Source organism: Polyergus mexicanus, unplaced genomic scaffold (assembly GCF_030449975.1).
Source record: "Polyergus mexicanus isolate NDT 795.1 unplaced genomic scaffold, iyPolMexi1.0 SCAF_6, whole genome shotgun sequence".
NCBI lineage: Eukaryota > Metazoa > Arthropoda > Insecta > Hymenoptera > Formicidae > Polyergus > Polyergus mexicanus.
The window spans coordinates 10,639,530-10,663,117 of NW_027223326.1; the positions used below are offsets into that span (position 1 = coordinate 10,639,530).

At 36.8% G+C, this 23,588-nt stretch overlaps 6 protein-coding genes across 8 annotated transcripts; 2 read left to right on the forward strand and 4 right to left on the reverse strand.

Annotated features, from left to right (window-relative positions):
- Positions 1-74: 74 nt before the first annotated feature.
- Positions 75-8,192, reverse strand: Rhogap93b (MyTH4 and RhoGAP_KIAA1688 domain-containing protein RhoGAP93B). Of its 2 annotated transcripts, XM_070297399.1 has the most exons (11): positions 7,783-8,192; positions 6,205-6,309; positions 5,619-5,757; positions 4,771-4,935; positions 4,143-4,689; positions 3,441-4,025; positions 2,943-3,359; positions 2,658-2,846; positions 1,723-2,576; positions 1,201-1,644; positions 75-836 (listed from the first exon to the last, which is right to left on the reverse strand). In XM_070297399.1, exons 1-11 carry the CDS (start codon positions 7,794-7,796, stop codon positions 642-644), a joined length of 3,654 nt encoding a protein of 1,217 aa, XP_070153500.1. In that variant the 5' UTR covers positions 7,797-8,192; the 3' UTR covers positions 75-641. The 2 variants fall into 2 exon arrangements, with proteins under 2 accessions (XP_070153500.1, XP_070153499.1); XM_070297398.1 differs by lacking the exon at positions 7,783-8,192 and having other exon boundaries at positions 6,205-6,341.
- Positions 7,611-10,054, forward strand: LOC138934035 (ras-related protein Rab-18-B). 2 transcript variants are annotated; one of them, XM_070297409.1, is made up of 5 exons: positions 7,611-7,745; positions 8,932-9,048; positions 9,126-9,243; positions 9,346-9,663; positions 9,791-10,054. In XM_070297409.1, exons 2-5 carry the CDS (start codon positions 8,978-8,980, stop codon positions 9,962-9,964), a joined length of 681 nt encoding a protein of 226 aa, XP_070153510.1. In that variant the 5' UTR covers positions 7,611-7,745; positions 8,932-8,977; the 3' UTR covers positions 9,965-10,054. The 2 variants fall into 2 exon arrangements, with proteins under 2 accessions (XP_070153510.1, XP_070153511.1); XM_070297410.1 differs by lacking the exon at positions 7,611-7,745 and adding an exon at positions 8,663-8,853.
- Positions 9,995-13,097, forward strand: LOC138934034 (uncharacterized). Its single transcript, XM_070297408.1, has 6 exons — positions 9,995-10,082; positions 10,962-11,140; positions 11,213-11,655; positions 11,755-11,999; positions 12,081-12,267; positions 12,363-13,097. Exons 3-6 carry the CDS (start codon positions 11,215-11,217, stop codon positions 12,519-12,521), a joined length of 1,032 nt encoding a protein of 343 aa, XP_070153509.1. The 5' UTR covers positions 9,995-10,082; positions 10,962-11,140; positions 11,213-11,214; the 3' UTR covers positions 12,522-13,097.
- Positions 12,681-16,459, reverse strand: LOC138934033 (protein RCC2 homolog). Its single transcript, XM_070297407.1, has 4 exons — positions 16,055-16,459; positions 15,349-15,589; positions 14,246-15,093; positions 12,681-14,126 (listed from the first exon to the last, which is right to left on the reverse strand). The coding sequence occupies exons 1-4, from the start codon at positions 16,262-16,264 to the stop codon at positions 13,956-13,958; spliced, it is 1,470 nt and encodes a 489-aa protein (XP_070153508.1). The 5' UTR covers positions 16,265-16,459; the 3' UTR covers positions 12,681-13,955.
- Positions 16,460-19,191: 2,732 nt separating this feature from the next.
- LOC138934122 (mpv17-like protein 2) lies at positions 19,192-20,783 on the reverse strand. Its single transcript, XM_070297560.1, has 4 exons — positions 20,249-20,783; positions 19,720-20,159; positions 19,373-19,498; positions 19,192-19,272 (listed from the first exon to the last, which is right to left on the reverse strand). The coding sequence occupies exons 1-4, from the start codon at positions 20,274-20,276 to the stop codon at positions 19,255-19,257; spliced, it is 612 nt and encodes a 203-aa protein (XP_070153661.1). The 5' UTR covers positions 20,277-20,783; the 3' UTR covers positions 19,192-19,254.
- Positions 20,784-21,313: 530 nt separating this feature from the next.
- Positions 21,314-22,569, reverse strand: LOC138934049 (ribosomal protein L37a). Its single transcript, XM_070297436.1, has 4 exons — positions 22,483-22,569; positions 21,984-22,119; positions 21,779-21,863; positions 21,314-21,441 (listed from the first exon to the last, which is right to left on the reverse strand). Exons 1-4 carry the CDS (start codon positions 22,483-22,485, stop codon positions 21,390-21,392), a joined length of 276 nt encoding a protein of 91 aa, XP_070153537.1. The 5' UTR covers positions 22,486-22,569; the 3' UTR covers positions 21,314-21,389.
- Between the last annotated feature and the right edge of the window lie 1,019 nt (positions 22,570-23,588).

Consider the following 23,588-nt stretch of genomic DNA (forward strand, 5'->3'; position numbering starts at 1 on the left):
GGAACTTTTTTTGAGCGAAATGTATGCTTCTTTTTAAGGGTCTCGGGGAAAATCGAAAAAAACACTCTTATGACTACAGCTTGCTAATCTTTCGCAGTGTTTACTCCTCGATAAAACGTTTTACACGTTAATCCGTCGCTTATACAAAAAGATCATCGCGGAGCGCAGCTATACACGGTAACACATGATTTCTTTTTTTTATCTTACACGAGATTCAACAATGATCGAGTAAAAAAGCCGTCCACGTTTGTTCGACGCGGTAACAAGGGATTGGTAAAATATATATGATATATATATATATATAGCGATATACATAATATAATCTAATAATCTCTAATCTGTCGTTTAACATAGAATCTGCATATAAATAATAAATAGAAAATAAGGGAGCGGATTGGTTGATTAGCTTGGTTGGTAAGACTTTAGCACTAAATTACCGTTACAAAGAACATTTATATAGAGGACTATGGGAGAAATCGGTGATGGACAAACAAGAAAAGTGAAGATAAATTGAGAATAGTGAGAGATAGAGACAGAGAGAGAGAGAGAAAGATGTAACTAACAATAGACGTGACTATACAGCTGATTCATTTGGCATAATAGTCTAGAGCGGACTTTTTTTCTAGCGCGATAGGATACGGTCAGTGAAGATCATCGACCCAAGAGGTATCTAGTGACTCGATGAGAGTACGGACGAAGGCCATTTCCTTCCGTGCGTTTTCTAAGATCACCCGAGGATCTTGGGACGTGCACCGCAATACATTCGGCGCCATCACCATCGCAAGATTATTGGCGTCCATTTTAGTGCGAGCGACCACCTCGGATCTAGCGAATATCTGGAAAATTGTTACAATATCGTGGCAAACGATTCATCGAAAGATGTTGATTCGATTTAATTCAACAGTACTTTGAATGCATGCTGCTCTTGAACTCTTGTGTATTCTTGTACGTTAATACCAGTAAATCCTGCTACATATAATTCTAGACTTGAACAGTGGATACATACTAGCTCTTAAACTTTCATAGAAGCAGATAGCTTTCACCGTGCATTTGGCGCTAAATATATATTGCTCTATATTGTTTTAGATTTTTTTCAAAGAGTATGATTTTTTTATTTGATGCAAAGAAAAATTTCGGATCGTACAGTTTTACACAGCACGACCATTGAACGTTTTTTTATTGAATAAAATGACTTCTTACCTGCAGGAAATGTATTAGATGACACAGCACGCGACGGTTAAGATCCGGCAAACGGTCGACAAGTGCGATCACGGTCGCCGCAGAGGCTTTCGGATCGTCATGCCGCATAGACACGCATTCCACATAGAAGGAATCGGGTATTAGCGGCTCGTACAGCTCGCGCACCCATAATTTCAGTAGAGAAGCAGGTGCATGAGCATCCTGAGAAACTGCCAGAATCGCTCCGTCTTCGAACCTGTCCAAGCAGGATTTCAACGCGCTGACTTCGTCGGCATCTGCAGATACCCGGAAGATACCTTCGGTCAGCGTGCCACCGCGCACCAACACCTGATGTGTCAGCGTAGTCTGTATCCATGGTAACTCTCTAAGTGGAAAGCGGTCCCTTTGTAAAGCCATAACTTCCGAGAGCGTTGCACCGAACATGGACGCGCGAAAGATTTGTATCTGCAAAAAGAGCACGGAAGCATACATCAAACTCTAACAATCATTAAAAAATTGTCAATTATCGAAGCAATTAATTACTCTCGCTTGATCGATATCCTCCACTGTAGCCTTGCGAGGTTGTCGTTTGCCGTGCACGCCAATCCGTTGCAGTCGCCTACAAGCTACAGTCGCATAATGGCTGACTTGTACATGTATCGGCCACTTGGCAACCTCGGGGAATTGGAAGTTAGGATCGCGATGCCTGTTCATGTAACCCTCCAGGTAAGGCTCGAACGTGGCGCTAGGCGGCACAAAAGCCAGACACACAGCCATCAGTTCCCATCCACGTCGCAGACTCTCTTTCCGTGGATTCTCCGTCGTTTGCCTGCAGATCTGTACGTACAACTCGTCCCGCAAGGGCGGCTTCGTGAATGCGGTGTTCACAATATCCATGGCAACACCATCCAATGTCATGCCAACATTGGCCTTGCGATCGCCCATGTACACTTGGACCAATCGGAACAGATTGCAAGCCTCTCTCTTGAGCGGCTTCTCACCATCCACCATCGCAAGCATAGGTTGAGGTATCGGGTCTTTCGACCAGCTGAGAATGTCTCGTACACTAAATTTCTTTCGAAACAACAACCTAAGTCCCTTTGGCCTGCCGCAGTTCAGATTGAGATTATCCTGCGCGTACTTCTCTATGTCGCCGCCACCCGTACTGTCATCTCTTCGCGCTTCGTCCAAGTCAGTATTATCAACATTCGTCGTACAGATACTCGGAGTTGAACTTACAGTGGGCATCGAGATCTGTCTCGTGGTTATCACGCTGTCTCTGGCTTCCGTCTGAGACACAATATTCGGTGGCGAGGGCGGTCGTACTTGTGGCCTCGTCAACGTGTCAGCCGTGGTATAATAAGTCGCTAATCCGGCGGTGTCGTAATTCCCTAAATCTAATCGAATGATGAAATACTGTTTAGATTGTATGTTCGATAAACACATTATATGTTGCACTCTTAGAAATGATTTCTTACCCGCATAATGATCCTCGAGATATTCTTGACTGGAGGAATCGCCTTGATTGCTGGCGGCTTCATCATCAGCGAATTGATCATCGGAATCGTCATCACCTCTTCCGCCTATACCTTCGCCCCTACCGCCTTCCTCGTCCAGAGAATCTTCCCCTTCCTCTACTAACAAAGGATCTCCAAACTTGTAACAACCTACACATTGTAAGAAAAAGAAAATGAATAGTAAGAAACAAGCTCTTTTTTATAAATTATAAAGCTACCAATATTAAAATTCTCGGCTTTCATTACCTGATAATTTCGCCTGTTGAAGGATATAATGTTGCAATGGTAATAAATGATCGGCATCAGACAGAAGATTGCCATAATACGGTGACGGAGGCGGACTGGGATTTCCGTTACTTCTCTTCTTCTTGCTGTCGTCTCCCTCGGCGTGACCCTCAGTCTCCTCGCCCGCGGCACTATTGCTGCTGCTGTTACTACTGTTACTACTGCTGGTATTACTGCTGAGTCTCTGTCTGGATTGCTCGTGGGTTTGACTTATCATCAAATAACGTTCGTGCATGGCATCGTCATCCCGTTCTCTTCTTCTAGCCTGCTGCTGCTGTTGTTGTTGTTGTTGCTGATGTAGTTGTTGCTGCATTAGTTTTTGCTGCTGCTTTTGCTGTTGCACAAAACTGTAACTGCGACCTAGCGGCTGCGGTACACCTTGCAAAATAATAATAAACCATATATTACAAAAGACATACCGGAAGATGGCGAAAGAAACTGAAAGATTATCTCGCTTACAGTCCAGTGAGTTATTGCACGCTGTGTTTCGTCTATATTCCTTCTCCCTGTCGCGATCCCACTCTCTCTCGCGCTCCACTGCCTCGAGACCGCCTCTTTGCTTCGTTGAATTACTACTACTGTGTATGCCGGCAGCCCTGCCGAGGCTCTTGGCGGGATCGTTCCTCTCGGACAACATTGCACCGTACACATCCCTGACATTTGCTTCCGAGAGCGACGCCGAGCATCCGTGATGCCTCCTACCTATACTACCTGTGCCATCCTGTGGCTGCTTATTCATATTTCTCGAATGTATGGAACTCTGATAAAAGGCTGGTGGGTTCGTTTTATCGAGACTGTTGACCCGTTCTCGATGATGATGCTGCTGTTGCTGTATCTCCCGCTCTCTATCTCTATGATAACGATTGCTACTGTCCATTAAGGAACCATACTTTTCGCCTTGTGATTTGTAACTATGGCTAAATTGAATCTCCGGCGGACGATACGGCGGCATTTCCTGCCTAAAAACTCGAGACTCCATAAGAGAATCGCGATATGGTGAGGTACTTGGCTCGGGACCGTACGAGCCTCTACTACTTTCTCTACCTGAAAATCGGAAAATATCGATTTATACAAACAAGGATGTTTTGTCTAAAACTTATATATACCATAAGAAATAATTACAATACAGTATAAAAACGTAGAGATATTAAACACTCTTACCATTTTTACTTTTGTCGAGGTCAAAGTTCCCCGCTCTACCGTCGCGTTGCGGATCGCTAAACGTCTTCTTTTTGAAGAGAGGTGTACTAGTTGAAAGCGATAAGCCCAACGGCGGTGGTTCTCCCAGCGAGACAGACTTCTGATTCTTCACGCTTTCCAAAGTTCCGCTCTTGTGACATCTGGCCTCCAAGGTGCCACTGCTACTGTGCTGCCTGGGGGAGGATTGTGCAGTGCTCGCCGGCGTCTGGGCAGCCGAACGATGATGATGTCTATGCGGTGAGTCCAACAAACGATAACCAGTCGACTCCAAAGAGGTCCTACTGTGCGAGACGGAACTGTCACTGGATCTACCAGAGTCTTGCGAGTGATTGTGCTGCCTGGTACGTGCCGCAGGTACATCATGGTGCCTGTGATGCCTATTATTGTGATGATGATGATGATGATGGTGTCGCCTCGTTGACGGAGATGGAGAAGGAGGAGAAGTCTGAAGATCTATGCCGACCGTAGAAGTCCGCGTTTTGTTCGCATTACCGAGAGAAAGAGCTTGCTACGAGAGAAAACGTAGCTATGCAGAATCTCGAAAAATTAATGTATCGCGTCAAGATAATTGTAGAAAAATTAAATTTACCAAAGGCGGAGCCAAATTCGTATTCTCCTGATGGTTAAATCGCGTTGACCGGCTAACTGAAGGAGTTTGCGTTTGCGTCGAAACCGATTCCTTTTTCCTCTGTTCGGTTGTTTTATGAGTATCGGACGTGCTACCACTTGCTGGTTCCGTATTTTGTTTTAATGTCTACAATAGAAATATAAAGATATCTGGATAAATTAATGAATGGAAGATATAACTATATACTAATAATAAAATATCTTTTTATAGATAATTAACTAATGTAATAGCAATTAAATATAATCTCATCCAAAAAATTTGTAACCCGTTATTTCAACATACAGGTGGGTACTCCGTAACATACACATATATTCACGAGACATCTGGCACTCGTATTCTCGTCAAATTTTAATTGAAGAAATAACATTATCGCGAAAGAAGTTTCATGGTAGTAGCATGGTATAATATAAACCGGAGTTTTTTCTCCCTGCTACAAACGTCTATTTATAGCTGAGAAGAGAGCAGACACGCTTGCACACACTCTTATATATCTACGCCACTTTAAGATACACAAGTTCTGTAATGTGCGTTACCCGGAGAAACTCACAAATCATTACGCACACATCGTGGCGCACGCAAGAGCGTACGCCGAATACTTGTAGATTTTACCCGATCCATAAGAGTGAGTAACAGATTCTGACAAATACAAATAAGAGTACGATCTTATCTGTATTCTAACGCTCGATAACTTAACTTATGCCATACAATTCACATATACACACATATACGCGCTCACACGCAACTCTCTCATATTATATAGAAGTAAATCATATCGGCGATATACATATCGCATAAATGTTTTTTTTTACCTGAAGTTTCGCCAATGGTATGATGTCACAGTCAGTCGGGCGATGCCACACAGTTTTCTGAGATGTCGCGTTATAATAATAAAATCGCGAGGTATTCTGATCAAATAACTCCCACCACTGATTGTTGTCCGTCTTTTTTCTACAAATCATTAAATGGGACATGCGTGTACTATGTTTCGTGATGTAGAAGAGGTGACTTGGTACTTTCTCTCTAACATAACTTTCTCTAAAATAATTATACAATGAAACTAATATACGATATACTTTGAGATAATTCATTAATATATATGTATAATTAAACTAAGTATGCCGAGGGTATAATCGAGATTATATTATCTTATTACAATGAAACATTAGATAGACAATTCAACTTGCTTTTAAAATATTAGACATATATTGTCTGTGTAATAGGATTTTGGAAAATAATATAAATCTATTATACAAAATATGTCTATGTCTATAAAAGACTAATTTATATATTTTTTTAAATTATCTAATAGTGATAGAAGTACTTCGAGAGAAGTTCCGAGAGAAGATACTTTGAACTAGCTAAGAAGATATAGATAAATATAAAGAAATAGCTTACACAGGTACACCCGGTGGAGGATCCCATACGCATTCTCCGGTGGTCAGGTTAGCGTACATATGTTCCTTAGTGCGTGGTTCTATGATCTCCACCCATTCCATCCTACTGTAATTGTCATCCATTAATATCTACGTGTCCCGGGAAAAATCTAATATCTTTTATATTCGCGAATCTCTATCACATTCTAAGGTAACCAGGGACAAACTGTATCAAACTTTACGCAACGGCTCTAAATTGCTCTTTTCCCTTAAACTTTCACTTCTTACTATTCGCGTCTTCGAGGCGGTCCTTATCACTTGAAAAAAAATGGCGTATAATATTTATACACTTTAAATTAAACGATAATATCGGAATAAGGCGGGATCGATATGTCAAAAGTGCAGCGCGCGGACAGAAATATCGTCGCGATGCAATAAGAGATCGCGATAGCACACCCGTCTAGCTTCCATTTTTTAAATTTATTCTTCCTCTATATTTCGCGACGTTGAAACACCGTCACAATTTCTCCAGGAAACTCCGAATTCAGGATAAAAGAGGAAGATATAGCCGCGATACTAAGTACGCGTATACATGTTAAAACAAGCGGTGAACTAATTGGAACGGCAAACGACTCGAGATCTCGGGGGGGAAAAAAAATCACCCTCACCAGGCAGATGGACGGAGACGGAAGGGAGGCTGGAAAACGTTGGGAGGGAAACAGAGGAATCGTTCGAGATTCGCAACGAGCGACGATATATTCTCGACAGGAGGCGAACGGAGGGCGATGATAATCGGGGCACACGAAGGAGGGTGTTTCGCCCGTCCACCCACCTCACTCCACCTCGCCCTGACGGACCCCGCAAATTGATAGGAATGCTGGGTCGCGGTACGAGAGAGACCGTACGTTCTGATGTCATACTGGTCGTTTAATTGACTGAAATAGGCCGCGGTAATCCATTCGCGCGTAAATCGAGAGCGCACACGTTCGCGCGCGAAGAAGAAAGGAAAAGAGAGAAGGCGGAATGTGGAGGAAACGGAGGAAGGAAGAAATGGGAAAGACGGAAGCGCGATAGCGAGAGGAAAAACGACGAACGATGGAAATGCACGCTTTTGACGCGGACGAGCCTAAGCGCGGACTGCGAAAATGTGCGCGCGAACGAACGAATGAGAGAGACCCGCCCAATCGCGACGGCTAACGCTAACTTCAGCGCGAAAGCGCCGTGAAGGAGGAGAAAATCGTTCGGTTATCATCAAGAAAGACGACCGCGATATCTTCTTTCTCTTTGTATGTATGTACGTGCATACGAAGGAAAAAGAACGAATAGAATACAGAGAGAGAGGGAGGGAGAGAGAGAGAGAGAGAGACTAGAGTACACGGACGAGGACGGAGAGGGAGAGGGAGAAAACTGGGACGGGTGACTATAAAAAAATTCACTATCGATCTGCGAAGACCCGTGTCGGTCCCGTGTGCCTCGACGGCCGCGTTTTCCCTAGAATAACGAGGTGCGCTGCACCTCGGGTGCAATCGAGTTGCGAGACAAGTGCAGTTTTGACAGGGACAGGTAGGCAAGTTTCTATCTCTCTTCGCCGCAGCCTTACCTGTCGGATGCCATCTCGCGTATATCCGGCAGGTTTGCCGTCGGCTGGTTTGTCGTTTTCCTCGTCGTCGCCGCCGCCGCCGTCGTCGTCGTCGTCGTCGTCGTCCTCGTCGTCGTCGTCGCCGTTGTTACCGTTGCCGTCGTTGTCACGACGATTGCACTGCGACGCGCACTTGGCTTCTTCACTGCACTTCACCACCTTCTCTCCCTCACCCTTGGCACGTCACCCTCGCCCCGACACGATCACCACCTCGCTTGACACTTCCTCACTGAGACGACGATGACACTCGGATGTCGCAACGTCCCATTTCCGCGAGCGCGAGCAGCGACGCGGCCCCTTCATGGCAGCCTCGCGACAGCCATCTTTTTTCTTCGTCGCTTAGTTCGTGGTTTTATTTCTCGCCGTACCGCCGCCAGCACTCCTCGCGGATAGTGACAAAAATTCGCACGCGCATGGCGCATGTCGCATATGCCCCTCCCCCCCCCCTCTCTCTCATCCTCTGTTGGTTACACCAATCCCTCTTCTGTCTCTCTTTTGCCGTCGCGATCAACTACGCGCGATCGAATGAGTAATTAATCGAATTGCGGCCTTTAAAATCCGCACGTTGCCGATCGTTGAAACTATAGAAAGCGATTTCGTATAATTGTTACTCTCATTGACTCGCATCTCAGCAAGATATATACCTAATTAAAAATGACGGTTATCGCGATTGTCCAATAATGATTCATTTTCTGAAGAAAGCGAAAATTCTAGTTGCATATAATCATTATTATCTTTTTAATTTATTCAATTTAATATTATTGGAGATTTCTCATACCTTTAGTTTAATAATGTAATCCTTGTTAATTAATAAAAATTGAAAATAAATGGAAAATCCCGACATCGATGTTTCCCGAAGTTAGAAAAATAAACAGCGACATCTGTGAAGCTCTGAGGAAAAACGCAATCTCTCCCACGATATTTCAGTTGCTGCATTCGTGCAGATTCATGCGCCTATCATGCTTCATGACGTACTTTTTGTTGATTGCGAATGAACGCATACTAGGCATTGCTAGGCACGGCAGTGTTCATGTATGAAACTTAACGTGATTGACGACGTTAAAGGAAGAAGAAATTTGTGTTTTTATGCCCAAGTATTTTTTTTTTCAGTCTTAACGTTAATATCACCAAGAGTATAATTGTCGCGGTAATCATTATGGATCAAGAGGATGTTTTAACGATACTGAAGATTCTCATAATAGGTGAATCCAACGTTGGAAAATCGAGGTATTTGTAAATGTGTCTCATCGTTTCGCTTTTTACGCTCTCACTTGAGATTAATCATGATGCAATGTCGTTTTCAGCATACTCCTTAGGTTCACCGAGGATGAATTCTGCGAGAACATGCAAAGCACAGTCGGAATGGATTACAAAACCAAACAGATAACTCTCGATGGCAATACAGTAAAACTCGCGATTTGGGTTTGTAATTGTTGTTTCTTGCAGAGAGAAGATAACATAATCTATGTTATGTATTACATATCTCAGATTTACCAAAACATATTATACGTTATTTTTTTATAGGATACTGCAGGTCAAGAACGATTTCGCACTTTAACACCAAGTTACTACAGAGATGGCCAGGGTGCTATTTTAATGTACGATGTTACGGATCGCAATACTTTTGTAAAATTGGAGACATGGCTCAATGAATTGAATACATACTGCAATAGAACGGATATTGTCAAGATGGTAGTAGGTAATAAAATAGATTTGCCAAATAGGGAAGTGAGCACTGAGGAAGGTTTGCAGTTTGCCAGAAGACATCAGACTCTATATATCGAGAGTAGTGCAAAAACAGCTGATGGAGTAAAGTGCTGCTTTGAAGAACTTGTACAAAAGGTCAGAACTTATACTACTACAGCTCTATATTTTATGAATATTCCCTTCACTAAAAAAAGAAAAAAATATTTACATAGTTTTCTATATTATTAATAACACTATATAAGATATAATATTGGCACAACAGATAATACAGACACCTGGTCTTTGGGATACTCACTCTACACGATTATACGATAATGGCACCATGGGTGCTTCAAGGTATCGAGTTGGAAAAAGAGGAATGCAGTTAGCCAACGACTATCAATCTCGATCACCCACTGAGCAACCATCATCAAATTGTTATTGCAGTTTGTTGTAATCGTGGTGTTATGAGAAAGTGCATGTTTACAACAAATGTATGCACAATATGTTAAGGTTGAGACTCTACACCAAAAAAAAAATAAATAAATTCCGAGAAGCAACGCGGGAGAGATCATGTACGATATATTATCACTTCAAATGTGTTATGCACTCGGATCTTACAAAACTTATTAGGAAATAATTTTGTAAGATGCATGTATCCACTTATATCGCATACACACATTAACTATAATTAGAAACTAAATCTTGAATCTGGTATAAATATTTATGGCGCAAAAAATTTAATGAAATTTTGTGTTGGTATAAACACATAATTAATGTATATTGAGGAAATAATTATAGATATTGAATGATAAATTTCTATAAATCATAAATATTCTGTTAATCACATTTTTTTACAAGTAAAATTTGACAATTTTTATAATCTTCAGTTATATGTATCATTTTATAGTGTGCACAATATGTACGCTTGATGCATATTATTGTTATTACATCTGAAAAATATGTATTATATTGTAAAAATGTACCTAGGAATCCTGCTTTGTTGCTATGTTTATATTGTGCTAATTTTTAGATTCTATAATCTCAGAAATATATGCTGTGCCGAAAAAGTGGGGAGTATATATTTCACAGAGATTTCACTATATAATTACACATGATGGTGATATTATATATAAATTGATACATTAATTCTATAACTTATTATCTATATGTAAATAAAAAATTTTCTGAATATGTGTTGTATACATCATTATTGTTTTAATATAAAACAAATTTCTGTCACACATAACCAGTTTATAACAATTGCCTAAATAATTAGCTCGTATTTTGACATTTGAAACTATATCTTTATAAAATAATTCAAATTTATAATTTCGTTTGACTCGCATCTTTCTGAAAATGTCACAAAATATAATAGACGAAAGCGCACATACATTTCATGAAACAAAATTATGTATAAAATTGACAAATAAAGGGATGTTCATTAATGGCAGCTGGAGCAACGAGAAATTACTCAACTTACTCAAGGATAAACTTGTACAATGTGACAAAATTAAATCTTTACCTGTGTATACTGATGGGCAATACGATGTACCGTTTAATAAATCATTACAGTTTATTATCCACAGTGGAATATACAACAAATGTGTCTTACTAGAATTGGAAAGAAAAGGTAATTGTGGCACTTTTTTCTTTTAGATTTTGTCCTTGTTTCATCGTTTACACATTGAACGATAAATTTTAGGTATGTCGCAACACAGCATCATGAAGGCACTCAAATATGGTCTTCTTAGTCTCACCTCCGAAGAACAGAAATATTTTCAAGATTTTAAAACAGAAATGAAAGATACATGGACAAAGAAAAAACTTGACGAGAAATTGATTTGGAATCTGATTGTTGCTGGATTAACTGAAAATCAATGTTGGAATATTATTCTGTGTGGGTTGGTGTCTCAGGATAAAAATATATTATATCGACTTTTATCGAACGGCATCGATGTCCCAGGAATTTTGAGCTGGCCGGGGAAATCAAAACCAATTACACCAACAATGATTCGTTTCTTAAAAAAACTTGGACTCGACGAAGATACTCTTTCTTATGTAAAAGAGAATGGTATTGATGATGAAGTTGAAGATATGCTAATTGATCTCGGATATAATGAATACAAAGAAAAGGAAGTTTTAGAAGTAAGATATTTTTTCCTAAGTAATTTCAAAGAATATAAAACGTATTACACATACATATAGAAATGAATAATCTATATCAAAAATTAAAATAATCTATAGGAAGTATTATGTGAATGCAATCTGACTATATTGGAATCGCATTCTACTCTTCTGGAAGCACAAACAGCATCTGACACTGGTAGTTCTTCATTAAAGTCATTTTCTTCTTGTATTTTAAATAAAGCAGCTCCTTTATCGAATGTTTCTACCTCTACACAGTACCATTTTGCCGCTTGCACCTGTTATTTGAATTTATTGCCAAAAGAAAAGGATAGTGAAAGCCTGAAGAGAAACGATTACTTAAGGTATTTAATAGCTTTTTAAAATAAATGATAAAAATTTAAAATACAATAATGTGTAATGAATTATATAATCCATATGTATAGACAAAATGTAATGGTGCCATTATCATGGGCAATAAGTAGAGCTTTAAGATATGAGCCTTCAGATCCTATTCATTACATAGCCCAACAATTGTTACGTTGGAATTATGGTAATGTTCCACAAGAGGAAGCACATAATACTCACCAGTTTATCGCTTCTGTTACAATAATAATGGATCGAATACTTATGGTAAAAAAAATATTTGACATTAATAATGAATGTACTGATGTAATTTTGTCTATATAAGATCGATTTTAGTTCATTACAATTGTAATATTAATTAGGAAAAACGTAAGCGTGAAGAAGATGCTATTAGACGCTTAAATGAAGCTACTATGAAAGATATTATTTGCGATGTATGTTTAGAGCGACAAAAATTGTATCGCATTAAAGAGCGTTGTTGGAAGTGTACAAGAGTACCAATATCAGCGCGAGCAAAATAAATTTGCAAAAAAAAGCGGTATCATGAATAGCGGGAAAAAAATAAAGCTTTTGAAAGCTGTTTTAAAAATTGTTGAAAAGGTTGTTAATAAATAATTATATAACATTTCTTCTAAAAGTTACTAAAGAAGACAATGTAAATTTTTTAAAAAATTCGTTTATTTCGTATTTGGACTTGTACATTTATCGCAAGTTTATCAGAACAATATTTCAATGCGAAAATCGCACGAGAGTATTATGTGGAACGGAATGGAATGAATGTCTGGCATCACAATAAATTCATAATACATCCTGGCAGTGATCGGTATTGTAAGTTCATTGGTACAAGAAGGTACTAAACGCACTTTCTGATTCATTTAATCTTAATCTTAGTGTGTACTCGACCAAACATTTTTAACGCATCTACGACAATGGTATATGAAAAATGTGTACACGATTTATCTTGAAAGAAAAATACTCTAAAATGCGAGATACGTATATATCAACCGCCTAAAAATTCGTTACTAATACAGCAAAAAAAAAGCTCATGACTCTTCCACAGCTCTCCTTTATCATTTTATAATACAGAATTCATTAAAATTAATATTAATTAATAATATATTCTATGTAATTCTATATAATATAAAAAATCTATTATAATAGATCATATATATAAAATTTATTATTGTAATAAAAATAAAATTAAATGATATACGTATCTCCCCTCTATCTATAAGTGACATTTTACGTAGAGAAAAAAAAAATCATTAAATAATTTTCCTATGAAGTTTTAACAAAATACATATCAGAAAATGAAAAAATTCACATACAATTGTTAAAATATTACCTACTTGAATAATAGCTCACTCGCGTTAATTATGTACAAGGATTATTCTTGTACATGATTTATAAAAACGATTCCTGCAGTGATTCAGGTACTACTGTGATGAATCAATGATATAAACTATTTGAATATGTAAATCAATTAAGAAAGACAAATTGATAAAAATAAAAGCAGTTACTGCTAAATTCTATAATGTTCTCTTTCCAGTATTCTCTCCCCAGTTTCTTCATACAAATAACTATTTCCTTTCTGGTGAAAATTACGACAAACTTCAATAAAATAGCAACGTATCAAAATATATCTTTTTGCATCTATCTTGTTTGGTCTATATCCTGAGCTGCTAACAGAATGGGTCTCAAATGTTACACAGATCGACTTTCATTCGCGCGCGTTAAGTAAAAAGTGGAAGTACAAAGTAGAGTAATAGCTAATTCTATATTTCTCCTGGACGTTTCGTGGCAATCTACTGTTATCATTCCCGGATACTCCGTTAAAACTAGTCAAACCGGTAGCTGTGACTCGCTAAAAGCGAGTCTTCCTTCCGATTCGATTATCTGTATAGTGTTGCGAATAGAAATTCATTTGCGCAAACGAGAAATACACTTTTCATACCTTAAACAGAGTACACTTGCAGCTTATTAATCTTGGCCCTTTCCTCCTCGCTATCGTCTCGGCAGATCATAAGCGTATGAGATAAACCGCATGTAACAGCGGTAATGTATAAACCTTCCAAGGCTTTCACTTCCATCGGAGTCGTCGATGACTTTCGCATTTCACCAAAACCCTAGGAAAAAACAAATTATATATTATATCAGAAAACAATTAGAATATCTCCAGTTATACAATTTTTGAATATATAATTCAAGATATCCTATATATTGTATTTAAGTATCCGTAGCTTACCAATTCTCCGAATGTAGGACTGGCACCCCATGCGATAACGGAATCATCGGCCGCGACTACCACGCTTGTCTGCGAGCAACCGACACATCGGATCTCCCAGCCGGATAAATCCTGAATTGGCTTAGGATACATGTTGGCTTCGCCAGTGCGCTTGGTCTGGCCGAACATTAAGGCGGAACCGTGTACATTGATCGCGATGCTGTATGTGCTACCGCAATATACTGCACGGACACCGCGATTGGGCGGCTCCAGAAACTTGATGAGGCGCGGTACCAGTTCATCGCGCTGCTCGTTATGGCCCAGACGACCGATCCCACCAAATCCCCAGGAGAACGCATGATTTTTGCTGTCGATAGCGACGGTGTGATAATGACCGCAGCTAAAATCCGTGATCTCGACGCGATCCAACGGTATCGCATGGCCGTCCTTACCTCTCTCGACGTACAAAACAATACGCTTAGGCACTTTCTCATAATGAAATGCCATCTTTGTATTCGTGACAAAGTATTTGCCGTCTGTATTGTGGCCCAAGGCGCCATACTCCGGACATCCAAATGAATGCAAGCCGCCCTTGATGTCCAGGATCATTGAGAACTCCGCGCCACATCCCACTTTCACTATCGGCGGTCCAGAGTACTTCACCTTGCTGGCGGTTACAATACAGGGATCATTCTTGCCCACCCCACATTGACCCAGTTTATTGTCGCCAGCGGCAAAAACTATACCGCGACTCGTTAAAAATAAAGTATGATTGCGACCACACGACGCCCCTATAACAGTGTGTCCTTTTAAGGCTTCGACTTCAGTCGGCTCGTCGCGACGTTTTGTATCCCCGACGCCCAATTGACCTATTATAAATAACAGAGTTTAATGCAATGATGTTGCATTGATAAAAAAGAAGTAGTCGCTTATATATGCAAAGTACAAATGGATATTAATATACATCAAATTTGAATTACTTTTAACACATTAAATATAAAATGTTAATGCAACATTTATCCTGTACCAGAGTAAAATGTGTATACAGATTTATTAATTTTTAAAAGAAAAGAATATGTACTTTTACATATAATTAATTACCTTTATAGCAATGTATAATTTACCTTTATCATTTCTACCAAATGCCAAGCATTTATCATCCTCAGTAACAATAATGCTGTGGGAAGCAGCGGGACCAGACGCAATCAATCGTACTCTTGCATTATTCAAGTTTTTGAAGGTATGCGGCGTCCACAGGCTGCGCCCTACATTTGCTTTTACTCCTTTAGGCGGTGCTTTGCGACCAGCCATTTCCCAATTAGTAAGGCCACACATGAGCAATGTTCCAGGCTTGCCCCAGCCACCCTAATAAAAAAACGATTAAGATTTCATATAGTTATTTTTACTGTATTCTTAGCAGACATTTTATCAAATGCATTTTTTTATAAGTTTAATAAAAAAAATAAGTTTTTGTATATTATACTAGATATAAACAAACTTAAAAAAAGTATATCTATTTTAATTTTGAATTTGCAAAGATTAATTTATGATAATTATAAAGAATTAGAAAATTACTAATTTTAACAATTATGCAATTCTAAAATATCAACAATTAACTGTGATACATAAGTGTATATTAATTTTACATATTTAAATATTCGATATTTTCAAACGTGTCAATAATAATTTTAAATTTATGACACAATTATAATCGCCGTTTAAAGATACAATGTAACACAAGGAACTGTTTTCCGCGTCGCGTCGCGGAACCGGGTGAGAGGCATGCCTATAGAATCTAGGGGAGAAAAAAAAAAGAAGCGAGGGTCTCACCTCTGGGGCCGGCAGTTCGGGTATATCGGAGACATCGGCGAGCGTATCCTCGACAACGGCATCCTCGCCGTCTACGTTAGAGCCGGCCTCGGCGTCCTCGACCTCAGATTCATGCTCGCTCGAAATGTCCTCCTCATCGTACTCGACTTTGCGCGACTTGGGACGGTTCTTCGACGTGCCGCCAGACGTGCTTTTCCGCTTGGTCGACATCGCCAACGACAGTCTCAATTCTCCGCGGAAGATGAGCGATGGTGAAAAGGAAAGGTCAACGGAAGGGAAATTCGACGGCGTTCACGCTCGCGGCCGCCGCGGTGACATTTATCGATGTAATGGCGCTGAGGCTGAGGGAGCCGTGCCGCGCCGCCGACAGCGGCAAATCGACAACAAAAACGCGGCCACCTGGCGCTCAAAAATCATAATAAAACCACGCTTCCGCGAATAACTACATACATACATACACACAAAGCGACCCGCACAGTTTATGATTGTGAATTGCCGGGGGCCGACGTTTCGCGTTCCATGCGTCCCGTTCGAGCGGAACATCGCGGAATCGCATCGTCTAAGAAAATGGCGGGAAAATTTGAACCGCGACCCGTTTTCTCGATTGCGATACCCGAGCTTAAATCAAGAGTTCCTCGTCGTACACGCACAATTGCCGTCGTCAATAGACATGTGATACGAGATAAGAAACGAGTAACAGCAAAAAACTCGAACCCGATGACAGATACTTGATACTAGAGCACGTGCGATGCGCTTAGGTTTGACATGTGCAACAGGTTACGCTGCATTATTATGCGCGAACGCGCTAAATGACTATACTTTGGCGCAGCACGCTTATTGTTAGACTGCGAATACCAAAATAATAGATTTGAAATGCATCGAGTTGTGCGAGAATTATGCTTTCACACGTATGCTGTATTTTTATTCGAAAATGAATATATATTATTTAATCTTGTTTATTTTTTCTTTACATATATATTATTATTAATATTTTGTGAATATTATTGTTAATATATTATTTTTTTATTATGATAGATATTATTATTATTATATTATGATTATTACATTATAATTATAATATTATTATTATTATATAGTAAATCATATGAGAATGCGTAATGAAATAATGCAAATGACAATTTGCATTAATTTGTTATAGATGCAGTTTTATAAATTCTCGATTCGTTATGCATTCTCGATACATTTATAATAACATTTACATAACGTTTATTCACTTGGATCAGACAAATTTGCATGATATACGATTAATAAGAAAAATTTAATAAATACAAAAAAAATAAGTAGCATGCAAAATCATCGATAAGATCGGTGAAAATCCCTTATCAAGATTCCGATATTAGCATTTCATCATTTATGTTGCAACCGAATTTCGCGGCCAAAGGTTACTGACATAATACAAAGAAAAGAGATTATATTCATTAATCCCCATTGATATACGAAGAAGCAGATTATTATCTCAAGGATGAAAATTGAAAAATTTCCATTGCATTGTTGATCATATATCATATTGATAATTTATCAAAGTATAAAAGAAACTATGATTAAACTGCATGTGAATCGTGAAAGATGAAGTAAGATAAGCGAAGGTACGAGATATATAGGATAACTATACATACATAATCTTACGGTAATCTTCTCTATTTGAAAAAAATATTAATAGTGCGACGTAATCAGATTTATCAAAGAGATGTATAAGGATATATTTGCAATTGCTTGTTTCTTCACATATACTTTTAATATTTAGTAAAGTATTATAAAAGTCTATTTCCAATAAGAAATATTTAGATACTTCTGATTTTATGTACATTTTCCAAAGGTTTAACGTAACATTTTATAAAATTGTTGAAATATCATATATCTAATAGAGCATAAAGATATTTTCAAATATTGTAAAAATATTTTAGAAATCTTTTACATATATATTCGAAATATCTTTTACATGTTATTCTATAGTCGGCCTACAATAATGTTAATACACACATAATATTGAGAGTTATATTAAAAATATTATATGTTACTGAATAACGCTTTGTAATCGTATCAATGATTTTTTTTTGCTCACCGGGCTATTATTCTTATCGCGTTCTCATTAATGTAAAAAACGTAATGAACGATGGCAACACGAGCTATTTGTTATCGATGAATCCTGTATTTCCGTAGATTGTTTGCGCGATGTTGAATTTATTTGTGTGTTTGTATTTATGTCCATTAATCGTATTTGTGCTCACGTCTGGCTGGTTAGAAGACTGCGTAATCCCGCCGTCGCCAAATGCCAAACAAAAGCTGTCGAGTAAATAAATAAACTCAATGAGCGATTATTGCGTGCGATAAGGTAGCAATATCGTCGTAGATTGTTTTGGGATACCTGTGGACGAGGACATATGGACATCTTTGCGTGTCCAATGAACCAATTCGTTCTCGTTAATTGCCGCTATATATTTCGCAATCTCCATCGTATTTTTCCACATAAATAATTTATGATTTATACTGACACACGATTGGCAAGAAAAAGAAACTTTCGGATTCATTCAAGTGATGTAAACTAAAAATTTCACAAAATAGACTTGTCGACTGGAACATAAAGCATGTGAGCATCTCAATATATATGTTATATTTAATTTGAATTTTATCAAATCTTTAGGCTCCAATGTTAATACAGTTAAAATCGGAATTAGCAAAATAAAATTTGCGATTGATAACAGAAAGTTTAATTACTATTTCTTAAGAACAGAAACGACATGAAAAAAATATCGCTGTAATGTTATAATACAATTATAATTAATTATTGCCTTGATATTTTCTTTCGATGATTTTATCTGCGCTCTCATTGTTATCGACAGTTTCTTGCACATATCGCATCAAACAAACACAAACAGGAACTAATAGACGATTTATTTATTATTTGGTAAGCATCAACAGACAACAAATATAGATGCGGATCGCGATAAGGGACTGAAATGGGAAGATAGAATAATCTTACTTGGAATTGCGTTTCATTGCATATATTGTTATGTGTAATTAATAATAATAAACATACATAATAGATAGATATATATATATATATATATATATATATATATATATATATATATATATATATATATATATAATACATGCTTCGCAACTATTATTTGCGCAATTACTTCCTTTATTCAGACTAGCCACGAGATTTCATCTCATCACTCAAAATGAGCATCCTATACATAAAATAAGAATATATCATTTTATCGTAATTTTTTGTAATTTCAACATTGATATTACGGTAAATGAAAACATATACAAAGGAAAAAAACTTACATGTTTCATATAAGATAAAAAAATATCATAGACCATAGTCATAGCATTTATGTAAAGTACTCGATAATGTAAAGGCACAAAGAGAAAGTTGATGCATTGTGTAGGAGGCCAAAAACAACAATCAACCTAACATAAAACATTTCAATCAATTACTTATATACGTTATTATGTATTATATATATATATATATATATATATATATATATATATATATATATATAAAAGAGAAAATTTTTAGTACTAATTTCCGCATTCTAATTAATATTTAGTAATCATAGATATTTGCTTTTTTATAAGATTATTGAAATATTAATTAACACACAGGCGCTCCTCTGTGTCGTACATACTTTCCATACATCGTAAAATTTCAATTTCAGCTCCTTGCAGATTTCCTCAATTTTGCGATGCTCCAGAATTCCGAGGCCGACGAAAAATATTGCCAGACATGTAGGACTCGCAATCGATTGGTCGAGAAGCGTTTTCTTAACTATCGACTTTGCGCTTTTGCCCGGCAAAACTCTGTCTAAGATTATGTAGAACCAATGGTGAAACGGACCTTGAATCAGCCCGACAACTGTCATGTTTCTGGTCCTCGCATAATCGTGTCCGTACGCAGACGTGCTGGAATTTGCCGCCGTCTCTTCGTCCTCCGGCGATGCTGCCATAACGCTAGACGGAAAGTATTTGTGAGAATACTTCTTCCAATATTCACTGCGCTGCTGAATTACATCTCCTGCTGCCATCATTAAACCGCAGCTCACGGTATTGGTAATTAACAGATATTTACCTATATAGTGCAAGATACAAAATTATAAATCTATTATACTAATAAGAATAGAACATTATATTGTTTAGAAGCAAAAAATGTAAACTTACCAAACAATAGTTGACGCAAAATTCCCATTTGTAAAGAATTGTATGTTATAAAAATCTCTGTAATTTATTGAAAACTTGGATTGTTTGAAAGTTCGTTATTATAATAGATAAAACAGATTATTCAAAACGGAGAGCTTCTGTAACCGCAAATATTTCTTGGAAATTATATGTATATAAAAAGAAATTAAAACATCTGTTCTCTTTGAAACAAATTACTTTTTTCGAGTCGCTATACACGTTATAAAAATAACGCATCGATAGGATAACGCTCGAGCCTTGGTTACTTTCGTCTTTAAAATCTGTTCTCTTTTTTTTTTTAAACTTTTATCGCTATTTAATTAAGCGATTCTTCTTAATTCTTCGATGTTTGTGAAGACGGAATGTTCGCTGGATACTACTGCGTGGCATAACTCTCGAACTGGCTGACTGAAGATTAATTTTCTTCAGGTACAGTATCGACGGACGCCCCTAGATGTATGATGGAGCTGCACCAATCACCCGAGTTATCATTGTGCATCCAACTGTACTGTTTAGCGAAGTCGCGAGTCTGTTAAATACACGGGACGCCGCAGCAATTAAAAAATCCGTTGGTTGCGCAGTACAAACGATGCGCCTTATCTCTTCCCGATCGCATATTTCTTCAAATTTTCTCTCTTGTCAGATATGATATAATACACAAAGATACAGATTTATCAGAAGCTCATCTCACATGTTCATAAATGCTATTTAATATAGTAATAGAAAAATGAAACTATGATAATAAAAGCCTCTCTTTTAATATGTATATATCCTTTTAACTATATCTCATTTAAACATAACATTGTTAGCATAAAAATTTCTCGAATTCCATTTTTATAAAATCTATAGATTCGAAAATTTAAACGACGTAATAAAAGCAAATAAAAATACTCATAAAACTTGAGATTTAATACTAAGACAAGACTTACGATGACATTGTAATTATAAATATTTTATAGAAATAACGTTTTTACCACTGATTAATACAATGATTGACTTTATATTGGTATAAATACAAGGAATTTTCATAAAGTTAATAACAATTGATTGTATTTAAAATTTTTTTTTATTTGCAGTCGAAATTGTACAACTTAATTAGACAATAAGACAAAACATTCTTTTATTATTTAGCCGCAACAGCTTTGGGTTTTGGCAAGCCTTCCCTGAATCCATTCCTATAGATATATACGAAATAATTACAAATATGTATACACCAATTAATATAATAACATAAATTAAATAATATAGAACATATCTCTCATTCAACTACAATTAGAAATTAACAAAAAAGTAGCAAAACAATTACTACAAAAAATCTTTTCTTGATTGATTTTAATATTCAGTAATTATTGTTTAGGTTTCATAAATCTAGGTAATTTTTAACTCATTCAAACTAGAAATTAACAAGAAAATAGCAAAATTACTACAAAAAATTATATTTTCTTGATTAATCATTCTAATATTCAGTAATTAATGTTTAGATTTTCAAAATCTAACAAGAGTGTAACTTACTTGAATTTGCGGCGGACAATCTTAAGATAACGCATACGGCCGGTACCAGTGGTCTTCCTCCTCTTTGCCTTGACCGACCAGTTGTCTGTACAATCGTTTAATAAGAATCCAATTAATATCACTGAATTAAGAACATTAAATATGTTCGATATTTAAATAGACATATGACAGACAGTCCTCTATGTATATTTATCATACAACATACATGAACGCATCTTCTTGGCTGGGTAGCCACATTGAGCACACTGTGACTTTTGAATGTGGTAAGAACTACGTCCACATCTTCTGCACAATGTGTGCGTTTTATTACGCCGCTTACCAAAACTGGATGTACCCTTCGTCTGTGAACATTAAAGAGAAACGCACGGTGAATATAACCTGCAGTATTGGACACGATGCTGAAATTTAAATTACAAAAAAAAATTTGACAACAAACGAGATGAATAAAAGAAAGTTACTTTTTTAATAGTAAACAAACGAAAAATGCATTCAATAACGATTTAAACGTGTCTGCATATAAACATTTTCATAACCTGTACACTAGTATCAGTATTGTCAGAAAAATCAAGATTTTTCTCGTCCAATACTATACAGTTATATCAATTCTATAAAAATTTAGGACATCTTTTCCATGCCGATGAATCGACCGATTATCAAGATGACTGTAAAATAAATCGATTTGAACAACATAAATTTATCCTTACCATTTTGAGCGAAAGATCTACAAGAAGAGTTCGAGTCCGAGCATTCCTTCATTCAGGCTATGTTCTAAAATTCACTGCCATTTCAATTCACTTCGTTCCGATAGCCCAGGGTATGTTCGAAAATTTTAGCCATAAGGTAGAGTAACTATTGATCAATCAGGACAAAAGAAACAGAAATTTCTTGGTTTTGATTGATTAAAGCCTGATTTACAATAAAAGCCGTAAAGAAATTACCAATCTTCTCATAACAATATATGAAATAATATTAACATATATAAAATTACTTATACTTTTATGTCAAAAATTTGCATAGAATCAAACTCTGTTTCCAAATAGATTGAATCGGAAGGACTTATTATTAGTTTCAAAATATTTTCATCGAATGATGATGAAGGTTGCGATATACGATATGCTTTTTGCATGTAACTTTTTGGCAGGAGATATTAGAAAATTCTTCTTTATATCTCGTTTCGAATTGATAAAGCCAGCTCTCGTCTATTTTTTGATTACAACTCCATTTATCAGGGAGGGCAAATGAATAAGCTAATCTATTCAGCTATTCTAATACGTGCATGTTTAACAGAAACAATTAAGATGATTGAGAATTTTTTTCCAATTGCGTAATTTTTCTAATAATAAAGATTTGTCAGAGTTGAATGAGAATTTATTGGCTTTGAATGAGAAAATTTTGTTTGGTAGTGCTACTGCATCGAATTCATAATTAGAAGCTATAAATTTTTCTATTTCTTTAATTTTTTATTTTCTAATCTATATGCTTTTGCAACAACTTCTCTCATTTTCCTTTCGTAGTTAAAAAATTTTATACTACGTTTTCGTATTTGGGTTTTAGTTCTAAATATTCTTTTTTATTTTCTGTTATATTATTTACGCACTGTGGATGATTCAAGAAATCAGTCCAGAAGAAAAATATTTACGTGTAATAATTTCTTCATTGTTTTTGTTATTAAAATTCTGCCATTGCTAGTTCGGCTTTTTGGAAGCAGAGTCTGATCTATATATTTATCTCATTTTAATTTTTTTAAAATTTATATTTTAAAAATAAAATATAGATAATCATGCAATATAATTTCAAAATAGTACATATT